Below are 24,855 nucleotides of genomic sequence, written 5' to 3'. Positions count from 1 at the left end.
TACGAGCTGTGTGATTTAGGACAAGAGGCTCCACTGCTCAGTGTCCGTTTTCTTACCTGCAGAAGGGGGCAATTGCAGAATGAGACAGTACCTTTAGCTTGGCCTCATCTTCGAGGTGGACAGGAGGCAGCCCGGTGCCTGGCACAGAACAGGTGCTGGGTTCCTGTGGGTTCTCCACCCGCTGCCCTACAGCAAACTCACCTCCAGCACCCACTGGGGCAAGCTGCAATTCTGATGGGCACATTTTGTGTCATTTAGTGACAGATCTGAGCTTAACTTCACTTAAGAACAATGTTGGTAATGTTTGAAATGTTTGAATATTTGAACATGGAAGCTTCAAATTGTCTTGTAGCTCCCTGCAGCCCTTGGCGCACCTCCCACGCCCCTGGAGCACTGGCATACCTACCCACATACCTGGGGGCTGGAGCACCTCCTCATGCCACTGGGGGGCCGGCATGGCCCCCGATATTCCTGGAGGCTGGTGCATCTCCCCATGCCCCTGGGGAGGTTGGCATAGCCCCCAATATTCCTGGGGGCTGGTACATCTCCCTACACCCCTAGGGGGGTTGGCATAGCCCCTGAGATTCCTGGGGGCTGGTGCACCTGCCGACACCCCTAGGGGGGTTGGCATAGCCCCTGATGTTCCTGGCAGCTGGTGCACCTGCCCACACCCCTGGGGGGCTGGCATAGCCCCCAATATTCCTGGGGGCTGGTGCATCTCCCCATGCCCCAGGGGGGGTTGGCATAGCCCCCGATATTCCGGGGCTGGTGCACCTGCCCATGCCCCTGGGGGGCCGACATAGCCTCCGATATTCTTGGGGGCTGGTGCACCTGCCCACTCCCCTGGGGGGGGTTGGCATAGGTCCCGATATTCCTGGGGGCTGGTGCACCTGCCCACGCCCCTGGGGTCTCTACACCCAAGCTGGGTTGGTGCTGGAGTGGTCCTTGCCTCTTGCCACACCTAGTAAAGGCCAGGCCTGTGGGCAGATAGTGAATGTCCATTGCCTGCAGACAGCAACCTGGAGAAATCTCACTTCACCTTGTTCTAAAACCCTCCTGCGAACGTTGAGATTCAGTCATATTGTTCACTCTTGCCATCAAAAAGAAATAAATTCTGAAGAAGTGTTTTCAGGAGGTTCTTCTTATTCAAGGGTTAACCAGATTCTTATTTTGCTTATCTTTGGAAATAAAACAATGTTTAAAACTATTCAGATCAGCAAAGCCATCTGGTGGGGAGTACGCAGCTGCTCCCCATTCAATTGTGCTGCCCTTAATTTATTCATTGAAGGGTGCCGCTGTACATCTGCAAGATCATTATTCGCACTTGGTTCTGAGCATGTGAGCTATGTCTATGCAAGACCTCTCTTCTTCTGAACTGAAGGACATCTGGGTTGGGCTTCCTCTGCTCTTCCACGGCCTTCCACTCTTCCTGAATTCCTGTCCAAGCAGGTGGGAGGGTTCTGGGGACTCCGCCTGGGGAGAGCCACCCTGCTCCTTATGGCCCTGAGATGTCATCTCTGTGCCTTATCCTGGGAGCTGCTGCTGCTTTGTATTCATTTTCCTGTTTGTGTTAGGGGAACATTGTTGAAAGGCAACTAGAATCTGCCTCTCTTCTTCGCAGTCTCGCTGCACAAGAGCTATAATAACCCCATCGACCCACATCGTGTCCCTTTTTCCTGTCAGTTAAGGTTTGTCGTGACAGGTGTTGGAAACCCTGAAAGCATGCGAAAAGAATCGTAACAGAATACATCACGTACCTGGGTTCCTGAGATCACTGGACTGTTGTGATGTGTCTGCTTCGGGAAGAAGACGTTGAGGGGTCTGAGTGGTGCCGGGGTTTGCATCCAGTCACGCAGCTGGTTAAGGGGCACGGCAGGTGCTCCGCCCAGGCCTACTGATTCCCAGGATCCCCAGCTCTCTCTCATAGAGAGACTCTATGACTCTCTGAGTCATATGGAGGAGGAGGGGTAGGACATCAAATTCTCTGAGCCACAATTTTCCCATCTGAAGTGGAAATGCTAATTGTGCTGTCCTCTTTAGATTGTCATGATGCGTAAACAAGATAATCCCCAAAGTCCCAGCCTGGTGTCTGGGCATAAGGAAGCCCTAATAAATTTTAGCTCTTGTCACTTTTATCGTTGTCATAAGTGGCCAAAGCCCCGTTCTGGATTATCTGCTGGAAGTTTACCTCTTTACTCATTAATTAAAAAAAAAAAAAAAAAAGATGTAGTGAGTACCACCCGGTGCCAGGCACAGTAGATATTGAAGCTTGTGTGGGAGATCTAGTGCCTGCACTGATTTGAATTCAGGGCTGAGTGTCACCAACCCTGCCATTGTAGAGCTTACAGGGAGAGTCACGGAACTGCAGCAGCACCTCTTGCTGCCCCGGGAGCCTCAACTTCTGAGTGGGTTTCTCCCAGAGCCGCTGTCTTCCATGGTGGTGTGCTACGGGACAGAGCTCATGGCTTTGCAGCCAAACAGGCCTGCAGTTGCATTTTGGTTCTCTGGGTATGTGTTCACCCCAGCTGTGCCTCAGTCTCCCACATGTAACACGGGGGTCCCAGTGCTGACCCCAGAAAGTTGCCATCCAGAGGGGAACTCACATTGGGGCACCTGGGTGGTTCAGCTGGTTGAGGTCTGACTCGTGATTTTGGTTCAGGTCATGATCTCAGGGTTTTGAGATCGAGTTCCGTATTGGGTTCTGCTCTCAGCACAGAATCTGCCTGAAATTTTCTCCTGCCTCTGCTCCTCCCCACACCCCCCTTCAAAAAAACAAAAAAAAGGGACCTCACATGGTACTCTTGTCCTCTGGGGTCCCTGAAAACCACATTTTGAGGTATACATCCCAGTCTGCACAAAGGGTGATATTGAATTTTGAATGCCTTAAAACAGACTGAACGTTGCTTCCTTGAAATGCTTTCCCTTTATGTGACGGCTGTTGCTTCCTTGCCAAGAGCCATTAGGTGGGCAGGCTTCGCAGCAGATTGTGAAAGCTCGTCTCTGGTAGGTTCTACCTTAATAGAAAACCACCATCAGTAGATCTGTAAGCTTGAGTGGAAAATCTAGTACCTCAATCTAGGATGGATTTGCATTACCCTGGGAGTAATAAAATGAGTGAAAAGAAAGAGTTTTCCCCCCGATTGGTTTCAGAAAAAGACCTTTAGTGTCTTGTGCACATAGACGTCATCGTGTGCCAGCTGTGGCAGGAGCATCCTAAAGCCTCCTGTGTACCCTTCCCTCCTGCTGGGGACACCTCATCGTGCTGCACCTGGCGCAGAGACGGTGTCTGGCTGTGTTCCCTGCATGTATTGGGCAGTTGCACAGGTTGCTGGGGCACATTAACCCTCTTGGAGAGCCACCAGCTCAGAGGGGGCTCGGAGTGTCCCCGCCGCCTTCAACCACCAGAGATCCCTGGTGGGATCAGGGTCCCTGTTGTGAGGACGCCTCTCAGCTCTGCGAGCCGGTGCTGGCTCTTCCGGGGTCTGCAGAGTCAGGGCCTGGTGGGCTTTGGGGGCTATGTGTAATTCTGTGTAATTCTGACGGTGGACATTTTTTCTGGAGCCTCTGGAGACTTTGTTCTGGAGTTAAGATGGAATATTCCAGAAGGCCTGGGCTTTCATATTTGTAGCTTTGGCAAATGCAGTGGGTGCTTGATAAACATGTGCTTTAAAGGTGTTGTGAGCTAAGGAGAAGACACTTTTATGTCTTTGGGGCTAATTGTGCAGCTTTTTTTTTTTTTTTTGCCTAGCGTGAAGGTGGTATGCACCAGCCTTTCAGCACTTGCTGCAAGACCGCTGGCTTCTTAGCAGCCTTAGAAGACATAGCAAGTGAAGACAGTGGGTTGGTATCAGGGAAACATTCACTTCAAATCAGACTCCCGTGAGTGTTCGGGCTGAAGGAGGTAGTGCCAGCTCCAGGTTTTACCTACCAGGAAACAGGCCCAGAGGTGCCGTGACTTGCCCTGGGTGACCAGCCAGGTTCCCACTGGGAAGTATCAGCTCAGGGGCCATGTGCAGTAGTTTGCTGCCTCGTTGGGAAGGTGCTGCTTTTGAGGCTACAAAGTTTAAAAGCACAGTCTGAGAAGCCACCACCTCAGTCGTATAGGTTCCAGGGTTTTCTCTTTGATGCATAAGAAGGCGCAGGGGGCTTCTTCTGCCTCCCCCACATGGGGTCCTATCCATTCCTCCCTGCTCTCTTAGCTCCAGCCTTCTGTTAACGGACCAGCCCCCATCTCTGTCCCCTGCCCCACACTTGGCACCAGGCCAGCCTCTGTCAACTTTGTCACTGTCCCTTTGCAGCTGGAGCAGATGCACCTGCATGATGAGTCTGTATTGAGACAGTTTAAGACTCAGTGCCCCGGGCTGACAAAGTGATTGGAGGAGGTACCTGCCTTTCGCCCCACGTCTGCCTCCCACATATCCAGGACCCCCTATCCTGTATCTCTGTGCAAATCTGTTCTTTTTTTTTTTTTTTTTTAATTTTTATTTATTTATGATAGTCACAGAGAGAGAGAGAGAGAGAGAGAGAGAGAGAGGCAGAGACACAGGCAGAGGGAGAAGCAGGCTCCATGCACCGGGAGCCCGATGTGGGATTCGATCCCGGGTCTCCAGGATCGCGCCCTGGGCCAAAGGCAGGCGCTAAACCGCTGCGCCACCCAGGGATCCCGCAAATCTGTTCTTTAGAAGAGAATTTCCAAAGGGAGGCAAGGGGCTGGAAGGAACTTCCAGACTGTTCTGAGAGCCAGGCCAGGGTGATGGGGTGGGGGTGAGGATGGGCTCCTCAGGTTGGGTTGAGGAGGTGTGGGGCCTGGGCAGGTGGATAGGGATCAGGGTGTTGGATCTCTGTAATGAGATGCTCACCCTTGGGGTTGTACAGGACCATATTGGGCCTCAGTTTTCTCGTCTGTGAAATGTGGGCCTAGTAGAATGGGTACCCGCAGGTTTGATTCCCTGGAGCCTGTCCCGTTGTTGACCTGCACCCTGACTCCTCACCATCATTTTTGAGGTGTTCCAGGTTTGTCATAGCATGAAGGACTTTATGGTAGAAGTCCCCAGGAATCCTCCATGAGTTCCTTTCTGCTCTTAAACCTCCCATTTGTAAAGAGGCGGCTTGCTTAGCCCAGACCTTTAGACCTCTGCGGATGGGCACATTTCTGGAGCACTGACGCTCCATGTTAAGCACTGAAGCAGATTATGGATGGATGATTATTCTGAAGGTGCTGGGCTTTTCCCAAGTTGCACCCACTGCTGTCTCAGGCTTTCCAGGGCTCCCCACCCTGGTTATCGGGGCACCAAGTGATCACAGTCAGCAATGCTCACTGGCATCTTATTTCTGCTGTAAAACTTGGCTCTTCTTTCTTCTGTGTGCCTGCCTCTCACCGCCACCTGTCTCTTCTCATTCATTACTTCAAATCAGCTGCAGACAGGAAAATTGGACACCTGTGCCTAGAAGTATGTATACATTGAAAGCAAGTAGGCCTGGAGTGAGGTCCTGAGGGCTTCTATAAGAATGCAAAGGACACCTGTCATATATTGAGGCTCGCTAGGTGCCAGATGCCGGAGGAAGCATTTTATGTATATTATCTTATTTCTTCCTCACATCCATTTTAGGTGACACAGATGGTTTTATTCCCATTTTACAGATGAGAAATAAAATCACAGAATGGTCAGGTTAGTTGTCTGAGATCATAAAGCTGGGAGAGAGTGCAGTTGGATCGAAATGCAGGTCTGCCTGACTCCAAAGCCTGTAACACTTGGTTTGGATTGCTCAGAAGACATTTTTTGCTACATCCCAACTTTGTGCAGAGTTGCAGTTGCAGAGCATTGGGCCTCTTACACTAGATACAAAGGAGGAGCTGCATCCTGTGAAGATCTGATCACAGAGGAAATACCTTTTTCTTATGGATGTATTTTATAGGATGAAAGAATAGTTTGGAATATATTTTCTATACCGTAAGGCATGGGAAGTAGTCCTTATTAACAGCTGTGTTGATGATGAACTTACTATACAGTCAAATATGCTTTAAAAATAATTTTTTACGAACTGCCTGTGTTTCAGATGACACACGCTTTGGGCCCATCAGGAAGACCCTGCAGTTTGCACAGTGTGAAAACCCCTGTTTTAGACAAAGCACGGATGAGGTGTCTCCGTTATCAGGAAAGGTAAAATCTGGCAAGGACGTCCTAAGGACTAGGCTATAGGACGGGCTTGCTCAAGGAAGCACAGAACGCATAGTGGCTCCAGAGCGAGGCAGGGAGGAAGGGGTCTTTAACAGGAAGTGGGGAGAATGGGGTCAGTTGTCCAGATAACAAAGCATAACAGCTGCGGTTGTCATAAACACGCATTTTGCCAGAAAGTAACCTAGTGCGTGACATTTGGGCAGTTATGTCTTGTTCGAGAGCAGCTGCCATCTGGGTTTCTAGCACTGTTTTGGCATATCTGCTTGTGGCATTAGCCAAGGGGTTCTATTAGGCAAAAGCATTGATTCAGTTGATTTACTGGGTCTTTGGATGAATTGCTTTGGCCTGAATCACTCATGATTCACTTTACTCCTGTAAACCCATTTTTTGGAACTTGTAAAATTATACCAGTTTAACTTAGTAACACCTAGTGTTTATAACCTGCAGAAGAGTGTATCCATAAGCTTTTATCACATACCCAACCACCCCAAGCACTGCCAGGCCACCATGTTCTTTCCATGGTGACAGCAAAGGTGCAGAGGGCAAGTGAGTATGTGGGACGGGTCTTAAGGCCTAGGCTTGGGACTGGCACGTGGTCACTTCTCCCTCATTCTGTTGGCCAAAGCAAGTCTCCCACTCAAGCCAAAGGGAGAAGCTGCAAAGTCATTCATGTGACCAAAAGTGGAATATGGGGTAAGATAATAAACTGGAACCAATAGTGAGATCTCTACCGAAAATAGTAATTAACTGCTTGCTTACCAAACACCTCTTGTGGGCCGGGACTATATCCATATTTAAAAGAGCTAACATTTGTTTGGCACTTCCTATGGGCGGCTCTTTGAAGGACTTTATGTGAATTGACCACTTCGTGCTCACAGCATGGGTCCTGTGAGCATTCCCCATTTACATCCAGGGAAAACAGGAGAGGACTATAATGACTTGGCCAATGTCAAAGCCAGGTTCTGGCTTTGGCACCCAAGCTCCAATGCTATATGTGATTTATTACCATCAAGGATTTCTTTTGAGAACACAGAGGCCCAGATCACTTGAGTGACTTGCCTGAAGTCACCAGGTGGACATCGCGTTGGTATCCTGGCCCGCAGGACTGCTGACTGGCTTCCTTCTACTGTGCTGTGGCCAGTGAGGGATAATCAGGGGTCTTGGCTTTGTTCTGTTGACTGACTGCATTGTGATTAAAAGCGTAAAACTCCAGGTACGAGGTTGAAGCTGATAATCTGTTGTTTGTACGGGACTCTCCAGGCTTGCTGCTTCTCAGTCTCAGAGACAATCTTATGATGTCTTTGAGCTAAATATGAAAAATGTTCCTTCTTGTAGTTGTTGATGAATATTCCTTGAAGAAATGTATTTCCATATACATAGCCCAAAGAGAAATGTCAGCAGTGAGACATGCTAATCAGAAGAAAGCCTTGTGTTTTAGTAAAGGTTACTTAAGACCCATCAAATTTTTTTCCCTTAAAACATGCAAGTAAAATAATGTAATTAGCTATTTTTTCCCTCTCTCCTCCCAGAGGGTAGATGTAAATGGTCTACCTAAATGAAGCTATTTATTTAAATCTGTCCAGATTTCTTTTGAAGTTTTGTACATCTTTCTTTTGCTCTATCAGCTCATAGCTACAATAATTTAATAAGTTTCTCCTAGGGTGAAATTGGATGCCCTTTATCGATCTTACACCGAGGGGGCATTCAATTACTTACTCTAAAGTGGTATTTCTGGGTCTCTCAATTACAATTTTGTTATAAATGGCTTGCTAATGATGCTTGGGGTGCATAGGTTAATAGGGGGCATCCTAGCCAGGGCTGGGTAATTGAACGCTTTCTATTTTGGGACCAGTCATCTGATCTCGCAGGGGGGTATGGGTTCCCACACTCACTGTCTGCCTCCATTGGGTGCAGCACTGAGCCCAGGCTGGGAAGGGATCTCACTGAAATGTATACCTGAGTACTTTGGTTTAGTAGCTGCATGGGAACGCCAAGGGTCCTCGCTTATCTGAGGACTGGCACCAAAATGTGGACATTCCAGACAGGTAAAGTGCAAGGGACATGCATCACTTTATATTTTAAAGAAGAACCACCTAAGTGTTAGGTTTCTGTGTGACTGTTCTCAGGGTGATTTGTGGCGGATGGAAAAGGCCAATTCACGAGTATAACGGCAGTCCCTTTTCCCTTCAATACAGTCACAGTAATTCGATTTTTCTTCATCGGTTATGTTAGTTAATAGTAATACGTATTGTAAAGATCCTTTCGAGAGAATACATGGCATGCATCCTTTTTTTGCACTTGAACAAATCTCAGCCCTGACTCTTGCCTCCCGGGCCCTACAGGATCTGGCTCCTGCTTCCTCTCTCATCTGGTTCCTACCCCTTACCTGCCCCAAAGCCCAGGGTTCTACCTTCCTGGTGGTCCCCCTCGGCTTTGATCCCCAGCTTCTCCCCTTCACGGGGTCTTTGTTTTTCCCGATCCCCACATGGATGGCTTCCTTCTTGTCATTCAGGTGGCCCCTCCCAACTAGTCTTCCCTGGACATCCTGCTGCTGGACCCCTTTTCTTCTGGACTGCAAGTCTCACCTGGGGGTGGAGTTCAGTGCACAGAACAGCCCCTGATGCAAAGAGTTATCTGGCCCTAGTGCTGCCTTGGAGAATGCCTGTTGTCATGGTTTCATTGTATTCTTTGTATTTTCTTCATAGCCTTTATCGTTGTCTGGGATGATCTTACACCTTTGTCACGTTTATTGTCTGTTGCCCTGTAGCCCCTCACTCCTGGTGGGATGTAAGCTCCAGGTGGGGAAAAGCCTCCCTGTCCTGGGCACTTCTGTACCACTCCCGTCCGGTCAGACAAGGTTTGGGCTGGGAGCCTCAAAGCTCCAGGCTCTGCACTTACAGGGACCCAGCCACGAGTGGGATATAGTCATAGGACTTTTTTTTTCATTGACATCAAGGGGTATCTTATATACTAAAAACCAGTTGTATGTTTTGGTAAAACTTGTAAATGTAAGATAGTTTATGTTTTTTCTCAAAGAGGGTCCCCCTGATGTTTCCTCATGCCAGCAAACTCCAACTCTCCAGACACCAGCTGGGTGTCCAACAATTCAGTTCAGTTCATAGTAACTACCTGGAGCTCACACAGACCCCATAAGTTAAGGGCTCGGGCCCCCAAGACTGCCCCCACTTCAGACGCCAGTTGCAAGTACTGGGTCCCTAGGCTATGCAACTTCTGTCTAACCTGGCTACAAATACTCTCCTTAGGTCTGATAATTCAGCTAGAACAAGGCAGAAAATTCAGGAAAATGCCTTCTTTACTATTACCAGTTTGTTGTAAAGGATACTTACTGCTCAGGAATAGCCAGATGGAAAACGTGTGCGTGGGGCAAGATATGGGGGGATGGGTGTGGAACTTCCATGCCTTCCTCTCTGGGCGAGCCACCTCCCAGCACCTCCACATGTTCACCAACTAGAAGGCTCTCGGAATCCTGTCATTTCGGGGTTTTTATGGCGGTTCCGTGACATAGGCGTGATGAATAAATCATTGGCCCTTGGTGATGAACTCACTTGCCTCCCTGGAGGTTGGGTATGTGGGGCTGTAAGTCCCAACCTCTGACTGTCTAACCAAGGTTTGTGCTTTCTGGCCACCAGCCCCAAGCTGAAGCTCTCAGGGGTGCTGCCCAGAGTCACAGCATAAATTCCACTGTGGTCGAATGGGGGCTTGTTATGAATAACAAAAAAGATGTTCCTCTCACCCTTTCACTTAGGAGATTTCAAGGGTTTTAGGAGCTATTTGCCAGGAACTGGGGACAGAGACCACATGTTTATTTTTTATTCTGTTACTCCCCATCTTCTATTGGTTTAGGGCCCTCAGGTCCACTGCATCTGCAGCACTGGCTGGTCCACACTTGCTCTTTAGAAAAGATCTGCGGAGCACAAGGACAAACGAACGTGTCGTCACCCCAGTTCTCTGCTCCCCAATTTATGTTCAAGAAGCAAGACTGGAAGAGGCCTAGCTGGAGTGTGCAGCCACCCCAAGGGTACAAATGCTTGGGCTCACCGAATCCCAGAGCCTCCCGTTAAGACTGTCAGCTTCCCCAACTATCCAGATCTGTTCACTTCCTTGGCTTGTAAAACAAACCTTGTTTTTGTTTAGGAATATTTTGTCCAGATTTTTTTTTTTTGTACATTGTTGTCTTAGGGCTTCAAAGACTGTTTTGAAAAAAAATCTAATTAGACTTTCTGCACAGAAGGGTGCGAACACGTTCCCCACTGAGATCCTGGTTGGAGCCTCCTTTTAGCCCTGCTTGGCCTTGTCTTCAAAATGTAAAAAAAAATGTTTTCTTGGCTTAGTGATAGGATTTCCAAGTAGGGGATCTTGCCCTTTTGTTTCTTTGGTTTGGAAGAATTGTTTGTACCAAGTGATGGGTCAAGGGTGGTGGAGCGAGTGGGAGGCAGATTCGAGCCTTGAGGCTCCTGTCACGTCCCTCCAACCTCTCTCAGAGATGAGGGGCAGAGCCCCGGATGTTGGCCTGGCTCCAGAGTGGTTTGCTCCCTGCACACCCCCGCTCTTCTGCCCTTCCCGGAACCGTCCTGACCCCAATCTCAGCCTTTACTAACGAGCATTTCTCAAGCTTGTTCCTTGCGACATTCGTGAGAATTCCATGGCCAATTATGTTTTGGAAGGTTTGCGTATTATATTCCTCTCCTGCGGAGCCACAGGGCTCACTGGCATATTAAAGGTTCCCCAAAAAGTCCTGTTGTAAAGAAGTTTGTTTGATTTTTGGCCTTCTTACCTTTCCACCAAGTAATTTAGGCACAGAACACATATCAACAACGTGCAGAACACTGAGTGGAAGACATTTTAGGAAGCACTGCTTGGCTATTTCTTGGTCAACGTATTTTGATAAAGCATGGGTTTTCTGTCCAAGGGAAGGGAAGGGAAGGTTTCTGCTGGTGAGTCCTCATTGTTCAGCCTTCTAGCTAATACGAGGAGGCCTTAATGCAGGCTTAGTTAATCCCACTTTCTCTGGGGACAAGCAGGACTGTTTGAGGGCTGTGCATGTGGGCCAAGCTGGAGGGGTGAGTCTACTGCTCTTGGGTAACCCTCAAGCGCAGTAGGAAAAATAACATGATAGGATCTCCCCTCTTTGATTCCACTTTGAATGTTCTTGGCATTCACTGACAATTAAAAATCATAATAGTAATGGTCATTGATGATGCTATTATAAAAATTGCCTACCTTTTAGGGGCCGCTAATAACTACATGTAGGCATTATGCAAACTCTCCACATGTCTTAACTAATTTAGTACTTCCTATATGCTTATAAAGGAGGTACTCTTACCCTAATTTTACTAGGGAGGGAGGCAAAGCTCAGAGAAGTTATATGGCCCACTCGAAGTCACACAGCTAATTAGTGTTGGTTTACCATTATTGGAAACTAAGTCTTTTTTTTTTTTTTTTTTTGCTTTTTTTACAACACCTACAAAGAAGTGTCATGTGGGCAACAATACATTTTATAACCACAGAATTCTGTTAATGGATTTTTAAGAATCATGTTTTCCCCAGGATGATGAAAGTGAAAAATGATTTCAGGGTCTGAGTGTTATGTTACTCAGGGGAATACTGCACGTTGGGTTTAATTGCTTAATAACTTAAAGTCAAATGGTTTTTTATATGATACACTCTGCTGAAGGAGAGAATCATTGCAGTGTTTCTAAATTTTCATTAACTTTTGCCTCCTAAACTGATAATAAAGGTTAGTTCTCGGTAAGAGACTATTGGTGCTATTGGGAGAGAAAAAAACATATTTTCTCTGCATGCTCCTACCCTACCAGGTGCTTTTTTGGATATTTTGTTGATTTAAAAGCACAGGTACTTCAGTTAATCTCTCAACTTTTATAGTCACTGACTGGGCATGCATCTGAGAAGGACTGTGACGTTCTGAGATTTGGGGATTCAGTACTTAGCTGTGGCATGGCTGGGACGTTAAAGGATATATGGGCGGTACAAAATCTGAGGTGTTTGATATGAGGTTGGCGGTGCTGGTGCTGCAGCCACATTTGGTGGCAGAGATTGAGCCCCAGAGCCAAGCACCAAGGACCTCAAATCTCTCCTTTTATCCTATGTGATTTTCTATGACTTGCTTGTGACCGAGCAGATTAACGAAAACTACCGGGAGTAGAAAAGAGAACTTGTCTCCTTGGAAGGTGATCCCAGGGATATTGCTATCATCATGTAATGTAATAAAACTTCTTTGTTGTTTAGGTAATCCGACATCTTAAAGATTTTGCTCCCCCTGAAGAGGAAACATTATAAAGGAACACGGGATGTAGAAGAAGAAATCTTCACAGGCCTCTCCAAGGATGGCATGCCGACCCATCCCTCACTGAGACCATGATCTCTTCTAATCTCTTGGATGTTTCCATGTTCTCCAGCGAGAATTCTTCTACTTTGTTTTGTGCCATGGGAAAAACCTGAAACAGGCAGCGTTGCTCCCAAACTTGGGGATTTTTCTAAGATTGTAGTGGCTCTTACAGAACATGACAATTGGAGATCACTTCTTTTTGTTGTCTTTCAAACTTGAACCAAAGAAGGCCCTTCCTCGTTCTCTAGTGCGTTGGTGCCTACTCATTTTTACATTATATTTGTTTCCGTTGCTGGTGCCTTAAAACCATCTCGTATAATCAAAAGACCTCCTTTAACGTTTTCCAGCACACCTTGCATATATCTGGGCTCCTCAGGGGCTCGCCCATGGCTCTGTGCGCCAGCAGTCCAAGGGCATTACCATGAGGCACTGCATTAATTGCTGCATACAGTTGTTGCCCAACAACGAGCGCAAACAGCAGGTGGGCTGCGGAGGAGGCCCTCTTCACAGTCACCCGGAGTGCCCCGCGTGCAAGGGCGAGAACAAAATTGTGCTTCGTGTGGACGGTAAGCAGATGAACTTGCTTGCTGTTCTCGAGGTGAGGGCTGAGGGGAACGAGAGCTGGGGCAGGTTTCTGCGCTTCAAGAAGGGGAAGCGATGCAGCCTCGTTTTTGGATTGATGATAATGACCTTGGTGATGGCGTCTTACATCCTTTCTGGGGCCCACCAAGAGCTTCTCATCTCCTCGCCTTTCCATTACGGAGCCTTCCCCAGCAATCCCAGCTTGATGGACGGTGAAAACCCGAGTGACGGGAAAGAGCACCATCACCAACCCTCTGTAAATAATATTTCGTATGTCAAAGACTACCCAAGCATTAAATTAATTATCAACAGCATCACAGCCAGGATAGAGTTCACCACCAGGCAGCTCCCAGACATAGAAGATCTCAAGAAGCAAGAATTGCACGTGAGTAGCCTTGTGCTAATCTCCATTTGCTGATTTTTTTTTTTTTTTTAAACAGATGCTTCCTTTTCCATCACCACCTTTGGGAACACAGTAAAGAAACGTGACCCAAAAATGTCTCAGGTGTAACAAGGGGGACTTGACAGCCTCATGGATCAGAGGGCACTGTGCCAGGGCTCTCCGTTGACGGTGTTCGCCCCCAGGAGGGAAGTCCGGGTAGCAGGGGCGCAGGGCCACCCCTTCCCGTAATGCCATCGTAGGACTTGAAAGGTGGCTGGGGTGGTTGCCGTTGTTTTTGTAGATCACCGTCGTCCTGCTCCTATTGTGTCCTCATTAGTATTTTTGCCTCGAATGGGGTCATTTAAATACACACCTAGTAAAAAAAAAAAAAAAAAAAAAAAAAAAGATTCCAACTGTGAAATTTAATTAAGATTGCCGAGCCCAGCGCCGCAGAACGGATTTTGAGCCTGATTTTATCTTCATTCTCTCCCAAGTTTTAGTTTAATGTTGGGCCAAGGGAAAACGTGGCCACTTACCCAGGTCTGCTTTATTTTCGGGTTTAGCTATTGTCCAAGGAGACTTCTCGCGAGAACACCCGTAGCGAGCATCGGGCGTGACCGCATCGTGCTTAGAACGTGTTTTTCGCTAATTCGCCGCCTCCGGGTGTCTCTCTCCCCCTCTCTCTCTCCCGCTGCAGATGTTTTCAGTAATCCCCAATAAATTTCTTCCAAATAGCAAGAGCCCGTGTTGGTACGAGGAGTTCACGGGCAGGAACACCACCGACCCGTACCTGACCAACTCCTACGTGCTCTACTCCAAGCGCTTCCGCTCCACCTTCGACGCCCTGCGCAAGGCCTTCTGGGGCCACCTGTCGCACGCCAGCGGGAAGCACTTCCGCCTCCGCTGCCTGCCGCGCTTCTACATCATCGGGCAGCCCAAGTGCGGCACCACCGACCTCTACGACCGCCTCCGGCTGCACCCGGAAGTCAAGTTCTCCGCCATCAAGGAGCCCCACTGGTGGACCCGGAAGCGCTTTGGTGAGCGCATGCGCACAAGCCCCCCCCCGCCGCGACGGGCGGGGCCTGCCGTGAGGGCGGGGCCTGCGTGCGCATGCGCCTCTCCCTGTCCCCGCCTCCTGCCTCTTGCGCAACTTGGTCCACGTGGGTCCCATCTGTCCGGCCCGGGGGTCGGTGGGGCGGGCGCCAGGTGTGGTGCTGAGCGCCGCCAGGGAGGCAGGGCAGCAGGAGGGGAGGACCCTCACCTGAGACGCAGAGAGCGCACGGTTCGCTAGTCCAGGGTCCCCTCCACAAACATCCGCGGGGCTGGACTCCGCTCCCGCGCGCCCCAAGGACACTTATTGAGTGCCAGCTGTATGCAGGGCAAGGGGAAGGTGCAGAATGGCAGCCGTTCTTAAGAGCTTTGGGACACCTGCCATCGGTGAGTGCCAGGTGCCAGGTGGGTGTTTCTCCGGGGGCACCCATCCCCAGCTCTGCAGCGCCACTGCCCCTGGAGCCCCCCACCCCTCCCTGGGGGGACACTGTAGGAAGGAAGGCTGCCTCTCCGGGTGAGGTTTGAGCTGCTGCCTGGCTCCTCCAGGGCGGCCAACACTCCTCCAGCTGCTTCGGGGCTCATTTCCCTGAGCTGCTCTGGAGGAAAAGCACATGGATGGGATTCTGGGGGACCTCACCTCCAGCACCCCTTCCCCGCAGGGGTGACTGTGGACCCGGCCCCCCGCCCAGCCTGAGCCACTCTGCAGCCCTCGGGTCACTGTTTCCTCTTCTTAACCTTTTCCCTTCTGCCAGGAGACGTTTGGTCACTTTGACAAATGTCAGAGGTGGGAGGGATTCCAGGGCGTGTTTCAATGTCCAGGACCAGGTTGCTTAGAAGGGAATCTTAACGTGTTTTTCCTTTGTAGGGCCCAAGTGGAGCCCAAGTCCTGTTTGTTTCCTGACAAATTGACTTAATCCTTTTGATGTTCTTCCTGGAGCTAGCGGACAGAAGTGTAAATGTGTCTTTTGTGGTTTGGCGGAGGCAGCTGTGGGAGCCCCGGCTTCAGGGTTTCACGTGGGCAGGCCCTCTCCTTGCAGCACTCACCATTCGCCCGAATGAGAACCAGCCTCCTGCTGGCAGGGATGAGGGAAGTGCAGGGGCGTGCTTCTGGGACCCGGGACTCAGAGTCTCCTGGAACCTCTTGCTCTTGTGCACATGGACGTTTTCTCTCCCCTTTCCATTGACCTTGGCAGCTGTGGTTTTGGGCAGTGTGTTGTTAATGTTGTTGCACGTGAAAATCACCCATTTAAAAACAAATATTTATTTATTCATGGGAGACGCACAGAGGCGGGGGGAGGGGGGCGCAGAGACACAGGCAGAGGGAGAAGTAGGCTCCATGCCAGGAGAATCCCAGGACTTGGACTCCAGGATTACGCCCTGAGCCAAAGGCACGCATCAAACCACTGAGCCACCCAGGGATCCCCAAAATTCACCCATTTTTAAGGCAAGGGGGTAAGTTTAGGCTGCATTGGCCAGTGCCAAAATAACTAGTGACTTCAGCTGTTTGTCCCTGGGTTCTGGGACAATTCCCCTTGTTTGTACAGACAAGTTGCGTGATCAAAGAGGCTAGAGATAGAAGTTAGATAAAAACCACCTTCTCTGGGGCACCTGGGTGGTTCAGTGGGTTAAGCATCTGCCTTCGGCTCAGGTCATGATCCCAGGGTCCTGGGATTAAGCCCCATGTTGGGCTCCCTGCTCAGCACGGAGCCTGCTTCTGTCTCTGTCCCTGTCCTACTGGTTCTTTCTCTCTCTCTCTCTCTCTCTCTCTCAAAATCTTCAAAAAAGCCCACAAAACCCAACTCCCTTTTCTGTTTAATAAAGTGTGTGCATTCTGAATGCTGTTGTTGCTCAGCCACTTTGGGGCCCCACCTGGTACGTATGTCAGCCAGCCCCAAAGGCTGGCCCTCTAAGCAGATGCATTTAGAATTCTTGAATAGGTGTGCCATGCTTGAGGCTGCCGCTTGCAAATGATGGTTTTCCACCCCTTGAGGTGAGCATCGGTGAAACATTCTCCCTGGGAGCCTCCTCCTGCAGTTTACTTGGATGGAGCCTAGGCTGCCGCAGCTGGGCCCCTGGCCTTCACATCTCTCCCTGGTCACTCCCCAGGAGGCCGCCACCCAGCATTGGCAGCTTCGTGCTCAGTAACTCCTGCCTCTTGGTTCTCATAGGAATTGTGCGCCTGAGAGATGGGCTTCGGGACCGCTACCCCGTGGAAGATTACCTGGACCTCTTTGACCTGGCTGCACACCAGATTCATCAAGGATTGCAGGCCAGCTCTGCAAAGGAGCAGAGCAGGATGACCAGAATCATCATCGGTACGGCTTCTGTGTGGCTCCCTTCAAGGCCACCCCTGCCCTGGGGTGGCCCCCCGCTCCTGCCGGGCCCCTTCTGCTCTGGGGCTGGCCCAGCTTTTGTTCTGCCTGCCACCTCTGTGGAGGGTGCACTTCCTGACCTGGCCATCACTCCTACTCCTGTGTAAAATGTTCATATCACTGACACAATTTGTCTAAAGCAGAAATATTTAGCAGACTTTTTCGTTCTGTGGGGGCTCCAGTATACCTGAAATGGCTTTTTATAAAAGTTGACATTTCTTTGTTTTTATTTAAATTAAGTACACATGCTTGGTTTCTTTTCATGACATACTGATCTAAGTTTGGATGGGGGATCATAAACGTAATTAGCCAATTAGTCATTGATTGAATATTGTGGCTATTGGAATACCTGGCCCCAGGATGCAGTGAAGACAGAAGCAATCTCTCCAGAAACAAGATGCCGCCTTAACTCATAGTTGGTGATGAATTGCTGTTGAAAAAGCCTAGCCCTCATCAACTTAATGTCCTTAGACATTCAAAGTGAAGTGGTTTGATTAATATTTTTTTTAATTCACAAAGTTTTATAAAGAGCCCTATTTGCTTTTTGTATTAGATTCAGCTTAGGAGAAGACATTTACCCACTTATACTTTCTGAAACAGAGAAATCTGGCCACGTAGTTTACTTAAATTGGTTACCTGAGACAGGAATCTGTTTTTGTATTTTCCTAAATTTGTTATATTTTGATTCTCCAAATTGAATGAATCTGTTAGTGACTGAGAGGAATTGTAATCAGCCATGTGAAAGCTGTCTCTTTGCTTTTGACTCTCCTGTCCAAGGAGAGAGGCTTACATGCCTAAGCCCTGATTTGTTTATTGTTTTATTTTTTAAATCAAGTTCTGAGAGCCTGATGAGATCATATACCACCCCCACCCTGGTGTGAGTTGACTACTAGCTATTTTCTGGCTGCCTTGGGTCCACACACCTCAGATCACAAGTCTAATTAATATTTGACTGTGACTCCCACACTGTATGCCTCTAGGAGAGTCTCATGTTCTTATGAAAGAGCTAAAAATATACATCCTAGGGCTAGGAAATAGAGACTAAGATAATGAATGAAAAAGGAAAGCCTTAGTTTGGTTTTCTAATTTTACTTATTTCCAGATTTAAAAAGGAAGATTAAAGAAAAAATTCTCTGCCCTGATATTTACCTAAAGCAGAGTTTGGGGAGTTTTCTGGTAGTGGAGAGGCGTGGGGAAAGCTGGCAGTGAGCCCGCCCATGCCACCAGCCACGTGCCACATGATGAGTCAGTCTCCACGTTCCTGAGCTCAGCCTGCACATCCGTACAATGGACTTGTTGGAGCAGCCTTCATTCTGGCTCCTCCAGGCCCTGGAATGTGATTCAGCTCTGCTTCAGCTTCCTCTGGTTAGGTCTTTGGTAGAGTGTAAGGGTCGGTCTTCATCTTGGCTCAGGGATCAGAGAGAGCCTTTCTTCAGTGGTCTGGGCTAATGGCTGGAGTCATGAAGGATTCAAGTGACCGGGTTCTCAGGGGTGGGACAGGCTCTAGACACAATGAAAGGCCACTGCCTCTACTCTCACGGCACCCGCTCTGCCCTGTCCAAGTGCTCACCTGAGGATCTGATTGTTTATTTATAGAGTTGTCAGCCTTCCCTTGGGTCATAAGGTCAGAGAGGAGAGGGTGTTGTCTGTCTTATTTCCCTTCTCTATCCTGATGCCAAACAGCGCCAGGCACCTAGTAGACACCAGATGAATGCTTTTGGGATAGATGGATATGAAATGAATGGAGGATGAATGAATGGGTGGATGGATGTATAGATGGACCGTGGATGGACCAATATTTCTGTGGTTAGAGAAGTAGTTTATGAGATTTGACAGAGTTATGCTAACTTGGTTTTAGATACTTCTTCTGTTCTAATATTCTTGTTTCAGTGTGAGTAGAATTTTCAAAGGACTTCTGATTGACTTGTGTTTCCTGAATTCTGTGGTATTCTCTTAAAAAAAAGAAAAAGAAAAGACTAGAACAGAAGTGCTCACCTGGATGTGATTGCACATCCAACAGAATAGATAGGACCCTGCCAACTCCCTGCATTACTGTGATGCACTCATCACTGATCAAAGACCCTAGGCTTTTGGCTCAGATTTTCCCTGAATAAGTGGTTTTGAGATGTATCAAATACCCATGTAAAATGTCGGGAAATTGAATTTGTATGTAATTGATCGATTTTCCTTTCTTTCTAAATCTCTGAAGACTCTCCTAAAAAAAAAAAAATATAAAAAAGTCAGGGAATTGGTTCAAGTATCTGAGTGCGAGATGTTGAAATGTGTATATCTTGGCCTCATCGCTGTCCTAGAATGTGTACTTAACATTTTATCCCTTATTCATGCAGACCATGATAAAACAAGGGCAGGACCAACTTCCTGTCCATCTAGTCAGCATGGAATGAATGCCAGCTGTGTGCAGGGTGATGGGGTGGGTGGGCACACAGGACAGGGCACCCAAGACTGAGGTCCCGTGAGCCTTCCCGCAAATTCTTTGTCTCATTTGGTCTCAGAGCCAGCCGTTGGTTGTGATTTCAGGGAAAATCCGATGCAGATTGCATCTGATTTCCTAATGAGGGTCAGCTTACCCAAACTACTCCTTCATCCTTGGTGCTCTTTGAAGGAAACCATCTAGTACATTCTCAGTGGGCCCTTAAAACGCCACAGAGCTGTGCACCATGAGCAAAGTCAAGTGTCGTGAAATTGAGACCCAGATGCTGCTAGAAGGTTTTTTTTTTTTAAAAAACACATCCTAGAGAGGAGCTGGGAGGAAGCAGATGCTCAGTGTTGCCTGGATCACCTTGCTTTCCAGAGACCGCTGGGTGGATGCAGGGGAGGTCACTGTGGCAGAGGCTGCTTGTTGGCCTCATCTTCCTGGAGGCCTGCATGCTGGTGGTGGAGCCAGGTCTGGCCCCCAGCACAGGCTGCCCTGGGGGGGCCTGGAACTCAGCCCTGCTCATCCACAGCGTTCTCTGTTTCTAGGGGAGGCCAGCGCCTCCACCATGTGGGACAACAATGCGTGGACGTTCTTCTACGACAACAGCACAGACGGAGAGCCGCCCTTTCTCACCCAGGACTTCATCCACGCCTTCCAGCCGGACGCAAAATTGATTGTCATGCTCAGGGACCCCGTAGAGAGGTGAGCACTCTGGAGTTCTCGTATCTGGGGCGAAAAGGCAGTTTTGAAGCAACAGCCTGACTTCTCGTCATAAATAAGATCTGCTCTCTCTCTCTTTTTTTTTTAAATAAACAAGCTTAACTTGCAATGTTACTGCTATTTCTTATGTAAATGTTATTGTTGGTGCAATCTTCACTGGGTCTAAACAAATTGTGGATTGTTTTCTTAGACATCCTGCCCATGGTCTGGCTGTGGGCCCTCACCCTCTGGCCTGTTTGACCTGGGGACATGCGACCCCCACCTTGGGTACTGTCAGGGCATGTGAAACCCCCTTGGACTCAGGGGACGTCAGGGTTTGGCGAGGGGTTTGGTTCCTATGATTCCTTGTGTGATGCCTTTATCTCCATCAGTTCTCAGCGTTTAGTCTCAAAGAAACTGTGTTCAGTCTCCAGAAATGACGGGCAGAGCTGCTTTGTTGTAAAAAAGCTGGGGTTGCCCAGTACAGCCAAGACACAGCCAGTGTGGGACTGGGCGATGCGGGGGTGGCTGGGCCAATGCTGGTGATGCTTGAGTCACGACAAAGCCAGTGTGCGTGGCAGAAACTGAAGGCTTCAGGACCTGACGATCACTTTGCAGTGATCCACGTGGTACTGCCACATCAGAGATAAGGGGCCCTCAGGCTGGACCCTTGGGCGGGAGTCCCCCTACCCAAGATGACCACTCCAAATCTGTGAGAATACCCCTCCTGTTTTGAAACCACATTTGTCTTTTGGGAGCATCCATGCTGGATCTGTTTATTCACGTAGAACCATCTAGACCCAAGTGTCACTCTCCCTAAATGGGAGGGCCAGCCAGGTGTTGAAGCCAACCCAGCCCTCTGTGTCCCTTTCCACTGGGTGACCTGCCTCTTGTTACGGGTTGAATTATGCCCTTCACAAGGATGTGTTGTAGTTCTACCCCCACCCCATACATGTGAATGTGATCTTGTTTGAAAACGGGTCTTTGCAGATGGACTTAAGATGAAGTCATATTGGGTTAAGGTGGCCCCTGATTGGGTGGTTGGTGTCCTTATGAAAGAGGAAGTTTGGACCGGGGACACACAGACGGGGAGAGCACCAGGTGGTGATGGAGGCAGAGATCGGAGTGATGTGTCTGCACGCCAAGGAACACCTAGGATTGCCAAACAGCACCAGCAGCTAGAGATGGGCCTGGAACAGACCCTCAGAACCCTCACTAGGAACCCATCCTGCCGACACCAGGATTTCAGACTTTTAGCTTTCAGAAATGCCAGAGAATAAATTCCTGCAGTTACAAGCCACGAGACTGTGGTAGCAGTGCTGTGGTAGCAGCCCTAGGAATCTAATACACCCCTAATGCCTTCCTTGGATGGCACACATTCCTGGCCTCACCATCCTTGCCAGTGATGCTAATAAGACGTGTTTGCTGTGGAAATTTTAGGAGGTACACTGGAAATCTGTCAAGGAAAACTATTATAAAAAGAATCTATAATCTCCCACCCAATAGCTGGTATTTATATTTGATATATTTTCTTCCAGACTGCTTATCTATGCAGATAAGTGGTGTGTGTATGTGTGCATGCACACAACTGTATGCACATGCGGTTTCCTGTCTCACTTTGTTTCACATTGTTGCCCCCAGAAAGATATGCCTTAAAGTCCTGCCCTCTTCTCTCCTCCCTGAATTTATCTCTGTCCTTCTGGTGGAGTTCTTGAAATGGGCCCTGCGGCTCCGAATGTGATCTAGTCAGAGGAGAACTGGATTATTCCCCACCGTCCCCACCCTGGCAGCCCTCCGGGTGCTACGCCATAAGGCACATCTATATGGCCCAGATGGTTCCACTCTGGCTCTGTCCTTTCAGCCTCAGGAATCTATCTGGTCCAGTTCTGAGGCAGCCACTGACCTCAGAGCAGCTCCCTCATCCTACCTGCCAGTTCCCACACTTGGGAAGCAGGGAGTTTGGCCCTTCTGCTCATGGAGTAGGCCAGTCCCCCTCGGCCTGAGAACAGTTGACACAAACCAGTGGTGCTCTCGTGTAGACACGATTATGTAACTGTCAGCCTTGAAAGGAGAGGCTCAGTGACTAAGTGACCCCTTGCCGCCCACTGAGGTGTTTTCACAGCTGCTCTGCCTCCCTCCCCCAGACAGCCCCAAGCAGCAGTTCACAAGGTCGGAACATTCTCTCAAGAGTGTGCTTTCTGCTCACTGAATGTCTTCCTGTCACATCTCCTGAGTTTCTCCTTCTGAGGAAGGTCATGCCATGCCTCTACCTCAGAGGGCCAAGACTGTGACATTTTGTCACTCCCTGGGCATAGAGCAGTGGGAACCAGTCTGCATCTGGGCCTGTTCAGTGTGTGTCCACCCTGTTCTAGGCCCTGGGCTTGGGGAGCTCACAGCTGGTCGTAAGCCAGGAATGGCTGTGGTGGTTATGGCCTGTGGAGTCAGCCAGAGCAAGAGGGAGGGTGAGAAGTGTACAGAAGCGGGAATGAGCTCCAGGTGGGGAGGCCTAGAAAAGTTATTCCGGAGGAGCTGAAGCCAGGCTGGGTTTTAGAGAATGAGTAAGAGTAATTTGCCGAGCCAACAAAGAAGGAACATGCTTGAGGAAGAAGCATTCTGAGCAGGGAATCAGTGTGGACAAAAGTAAAGACCATGGGTTTTCTTGTTGGAGAGTGGAGTCAACCTCCCTACGTGTGTCTCTCTCTCCCTGCAGATCTGATTCTACACCTGAGGACGCAAGTGCCATAAGGCGAGCCTTTGAATAGGGATGGGTCCTGGTGCCACCCAGGGTTAGACAGTGAGCCAGAAGCAAGACCTGCCCAACTTGCCTCTCAGACCTAGCCAAAAGTCTGCCTTCCTTTAGAAGGCTCAAGGGCCACAAGATGGCCATTCCAAGTAGTCACCATGTTTTGTTTTGTTTGCTTGCTTGCTTTCTGGAATAAATACTATTTATTGTAGGAGCTGAAAGTGAAGGTTTCTTGCTATTCTGGTCCTCAACAGAGATAGTTCATCAGTTCACAGATTTATTGAGCCCTGACAACATGTTGGGCACCGTGCTGGGTGCTGAGCATATACATATCCATGAAGGATGAAGGCCCACCCATTGCCTACTCTTTGGGAGCTGGCGATTTTTCAGAGAAGTGAGGCCTTGACTGTCTCACGGTGGATGTCATGGTGCTGAGGAGGGGAGTGGTGGGATGCCATGGTGGCAGCCTTCGTTAGGAGGCTACCCCACTCGTTGGGTTGCCTGGTGTGTTACATTAGTCATCTACTGCATAACAAATCACCCGAAAACTTAGCAGATTAAAACACCACACACTTACTATTGCAGTGTCTGTGGGTCAGAATCTGGCACAACTTACTATGTCTTCTCCTTCAGGATGTCTCTCAAGGCTGCCGTGAAGGCTTCACCAGGGTGAGGTCTCATCCAAAGGCTTGACTGGGGAAGGCTCTGCTTCCAAGCTCACATGCTCATTTGCGAAATTCAGTTTCTCAATGGCCATTGGAAGGAGGGCCTCCTTTCTTTGCTGACTGTTGGCTATGGTCTACCCTCAGTGCCTTCCTTCTGGGTCTTGCCAACATGGCTGCTTGCTTCATCACAACCAGCATGGGGGAGAATCTAACAGGTCAGAAGTCATAAACTTTTGTAATCTGATCATTAGAGTGTCAGCCTATCCCCTTGACCACATTGTGTTGGTTAGAACCAAGCTACAAGGGCCAGGCCACACCCAAGGGGAGGAGATTACAGGGTGTGCATGCCAAGGAACAGGGGTTATTGCCTACCACACCTGCACTCCATTTCCCTGTCTGTCCCTCCAGGAACCTGGGTGCCCGCCCTGCAGCCTGGAGCAGGGAAGCTGCCAGTGCGGCACCGTGTCCGGAGGCAGAACCTCCACATGCACAGTGGAGTGTGTGTTCATATGCACATATTCTGTGTGGGTTACTGACAGCAACAGCTGTTCCATTTGCTTTTTAAACATTGATGAAAAGTATACAACAATAGGAATTTCTTTTTTGGAACCCGTGACTCATGGCCTATCTTAAATGTCTGGCTTATTTGCCATCCCTGCCGGAAAGGATGATAGATACTCAATGTTTAGATTTTTTGAAGAAACAAACACTTGGAACTCCTGTTCCCATTGGTCTAACTGGGTCCCAGGCCATCAGCCCACATAGGTCGTTCTGCGACCTTGCTCTTCTGCAAGGGAAGGTTCTGGGGGTTGCTTGCTGCCAGTGGGATTAGGCTAAACTGTTCTTTCCATCTACAAATTGGTGGGGTGGGGGTAGATTTTATTTCAAGTTCCAGATTCACATTTAGCCTTTATTTCTAGAATTGATCTGAGGTAGAGGATTTTAAAAATGTTGGAGTTGCAAAAAGAATCAAATCAATTGCTTTTAAGTTTTCAGAGAAAGATATAAATGGTAAGTTCGCCTCCAGTCCCCCACCCCCACGCCCTGGAGGAGAGCAGAAGAATAGTGGGACGTGGATAGGCTGGTTCTTATGGCCAGAAGGGCCAGCCAAATTTCACGCTGCAAGTTTCTCTACGTAAGGGATAATGACAGTTTTAAAAAGTGAAGCATTTGTAGGCCAAATTGGCCTAGTTAATTAAGAAGCAGATTTTTTTCTTACTTTAATTCGACTCTATAGTAAGAAAAACTGTTCTTTTCAACACATCTCCCGTTAGCCTCCTGCCTCTTCATTTGTGAGCGATTGACAGAGTTTGCCTTGTAATTTGGAGGCCGCCTCCATTAACTGTGACAAATGGCTGGGAGGTGCTGAGCTCTCTGAT

General features: G+C 48.8%; 1 protein-coding gene and 1 long non-coding RNA gene across 11 annotated transcripts in view; one reads left to right on the top strand and one right to left on the bottom strand.

Moving 5' to 3' along the window:
* Window positions 1–24,855, top strand: part of CHST15 (carbohydrate sulfotransferase 15) — a 74,474-nt gene that overhangs the window by 28,560 nt on the left and 21,059 nt on the right. For 6 of the 10 annotated variants that reach the window (XM_049103018.1, XM_049103020.1, XM_049103015.1 and 3 more), the window contains 5 exons: window positions 6,058–6,161; window positions 12,447–13,513; window positions 14,208–14,547; window positions 16,729–16,875; window positions 19,915–20,071. In XM_049103018.1, coding sequence (XP_048958975.1) covers window positions 12,968–13,513; window positions 14,208–14,547; window positions 16,729–16,875; window positions 19,915–20,071 — 1,190 coding nt within the window. In that variant the 5' untranslated portion in view covers window positions 6,058–6,161; window positions 12,447–12,967. The remainder of the gene's footprint in view (window positions 1–6,057; window positions 6,162–12,446; window positions 13,514–14,207; window positions 14,548–16,728; window positions 16,876–19,914; window positions 20,072–24,855) is intronic. The other 4 variants (XM_049103017.1, XM_049103022.1, XM_049103014.1 and 1 more) reach the window with 1 other exon arrangement.
* Window positions 11,603–14,209, bottom strand: LOC125753894 (uncharacterized). The gene is made up of 2 exons (XR_007406676.1): window positions 14,047–14,209; window positions 11,603–13,883 (listed from the first exon to the last, which is right to left on the bottom strand). It is a non-coding gene; the product is annotated as an uncharacterized LOC125753894 (long non-coding RNA).

This window comes from Canis lupus, chromosome 28, assembly GCF_003254725.2.
Source record: "Canis lupus dingo isolate Sandy chromosome 28, ASM325472v2, whole genome shotgun sequence".
Classification (NCBI taxonomy): Eukaryota; Metazoa; Chordata; class Mammalia; order Carnivora; family Canidae; genus Canis; species Canis lupus.
Note: the sequence above shows the minus strand (reverse complement) of the source record. Positions and strands in the feature narration are given on the sequence as shown.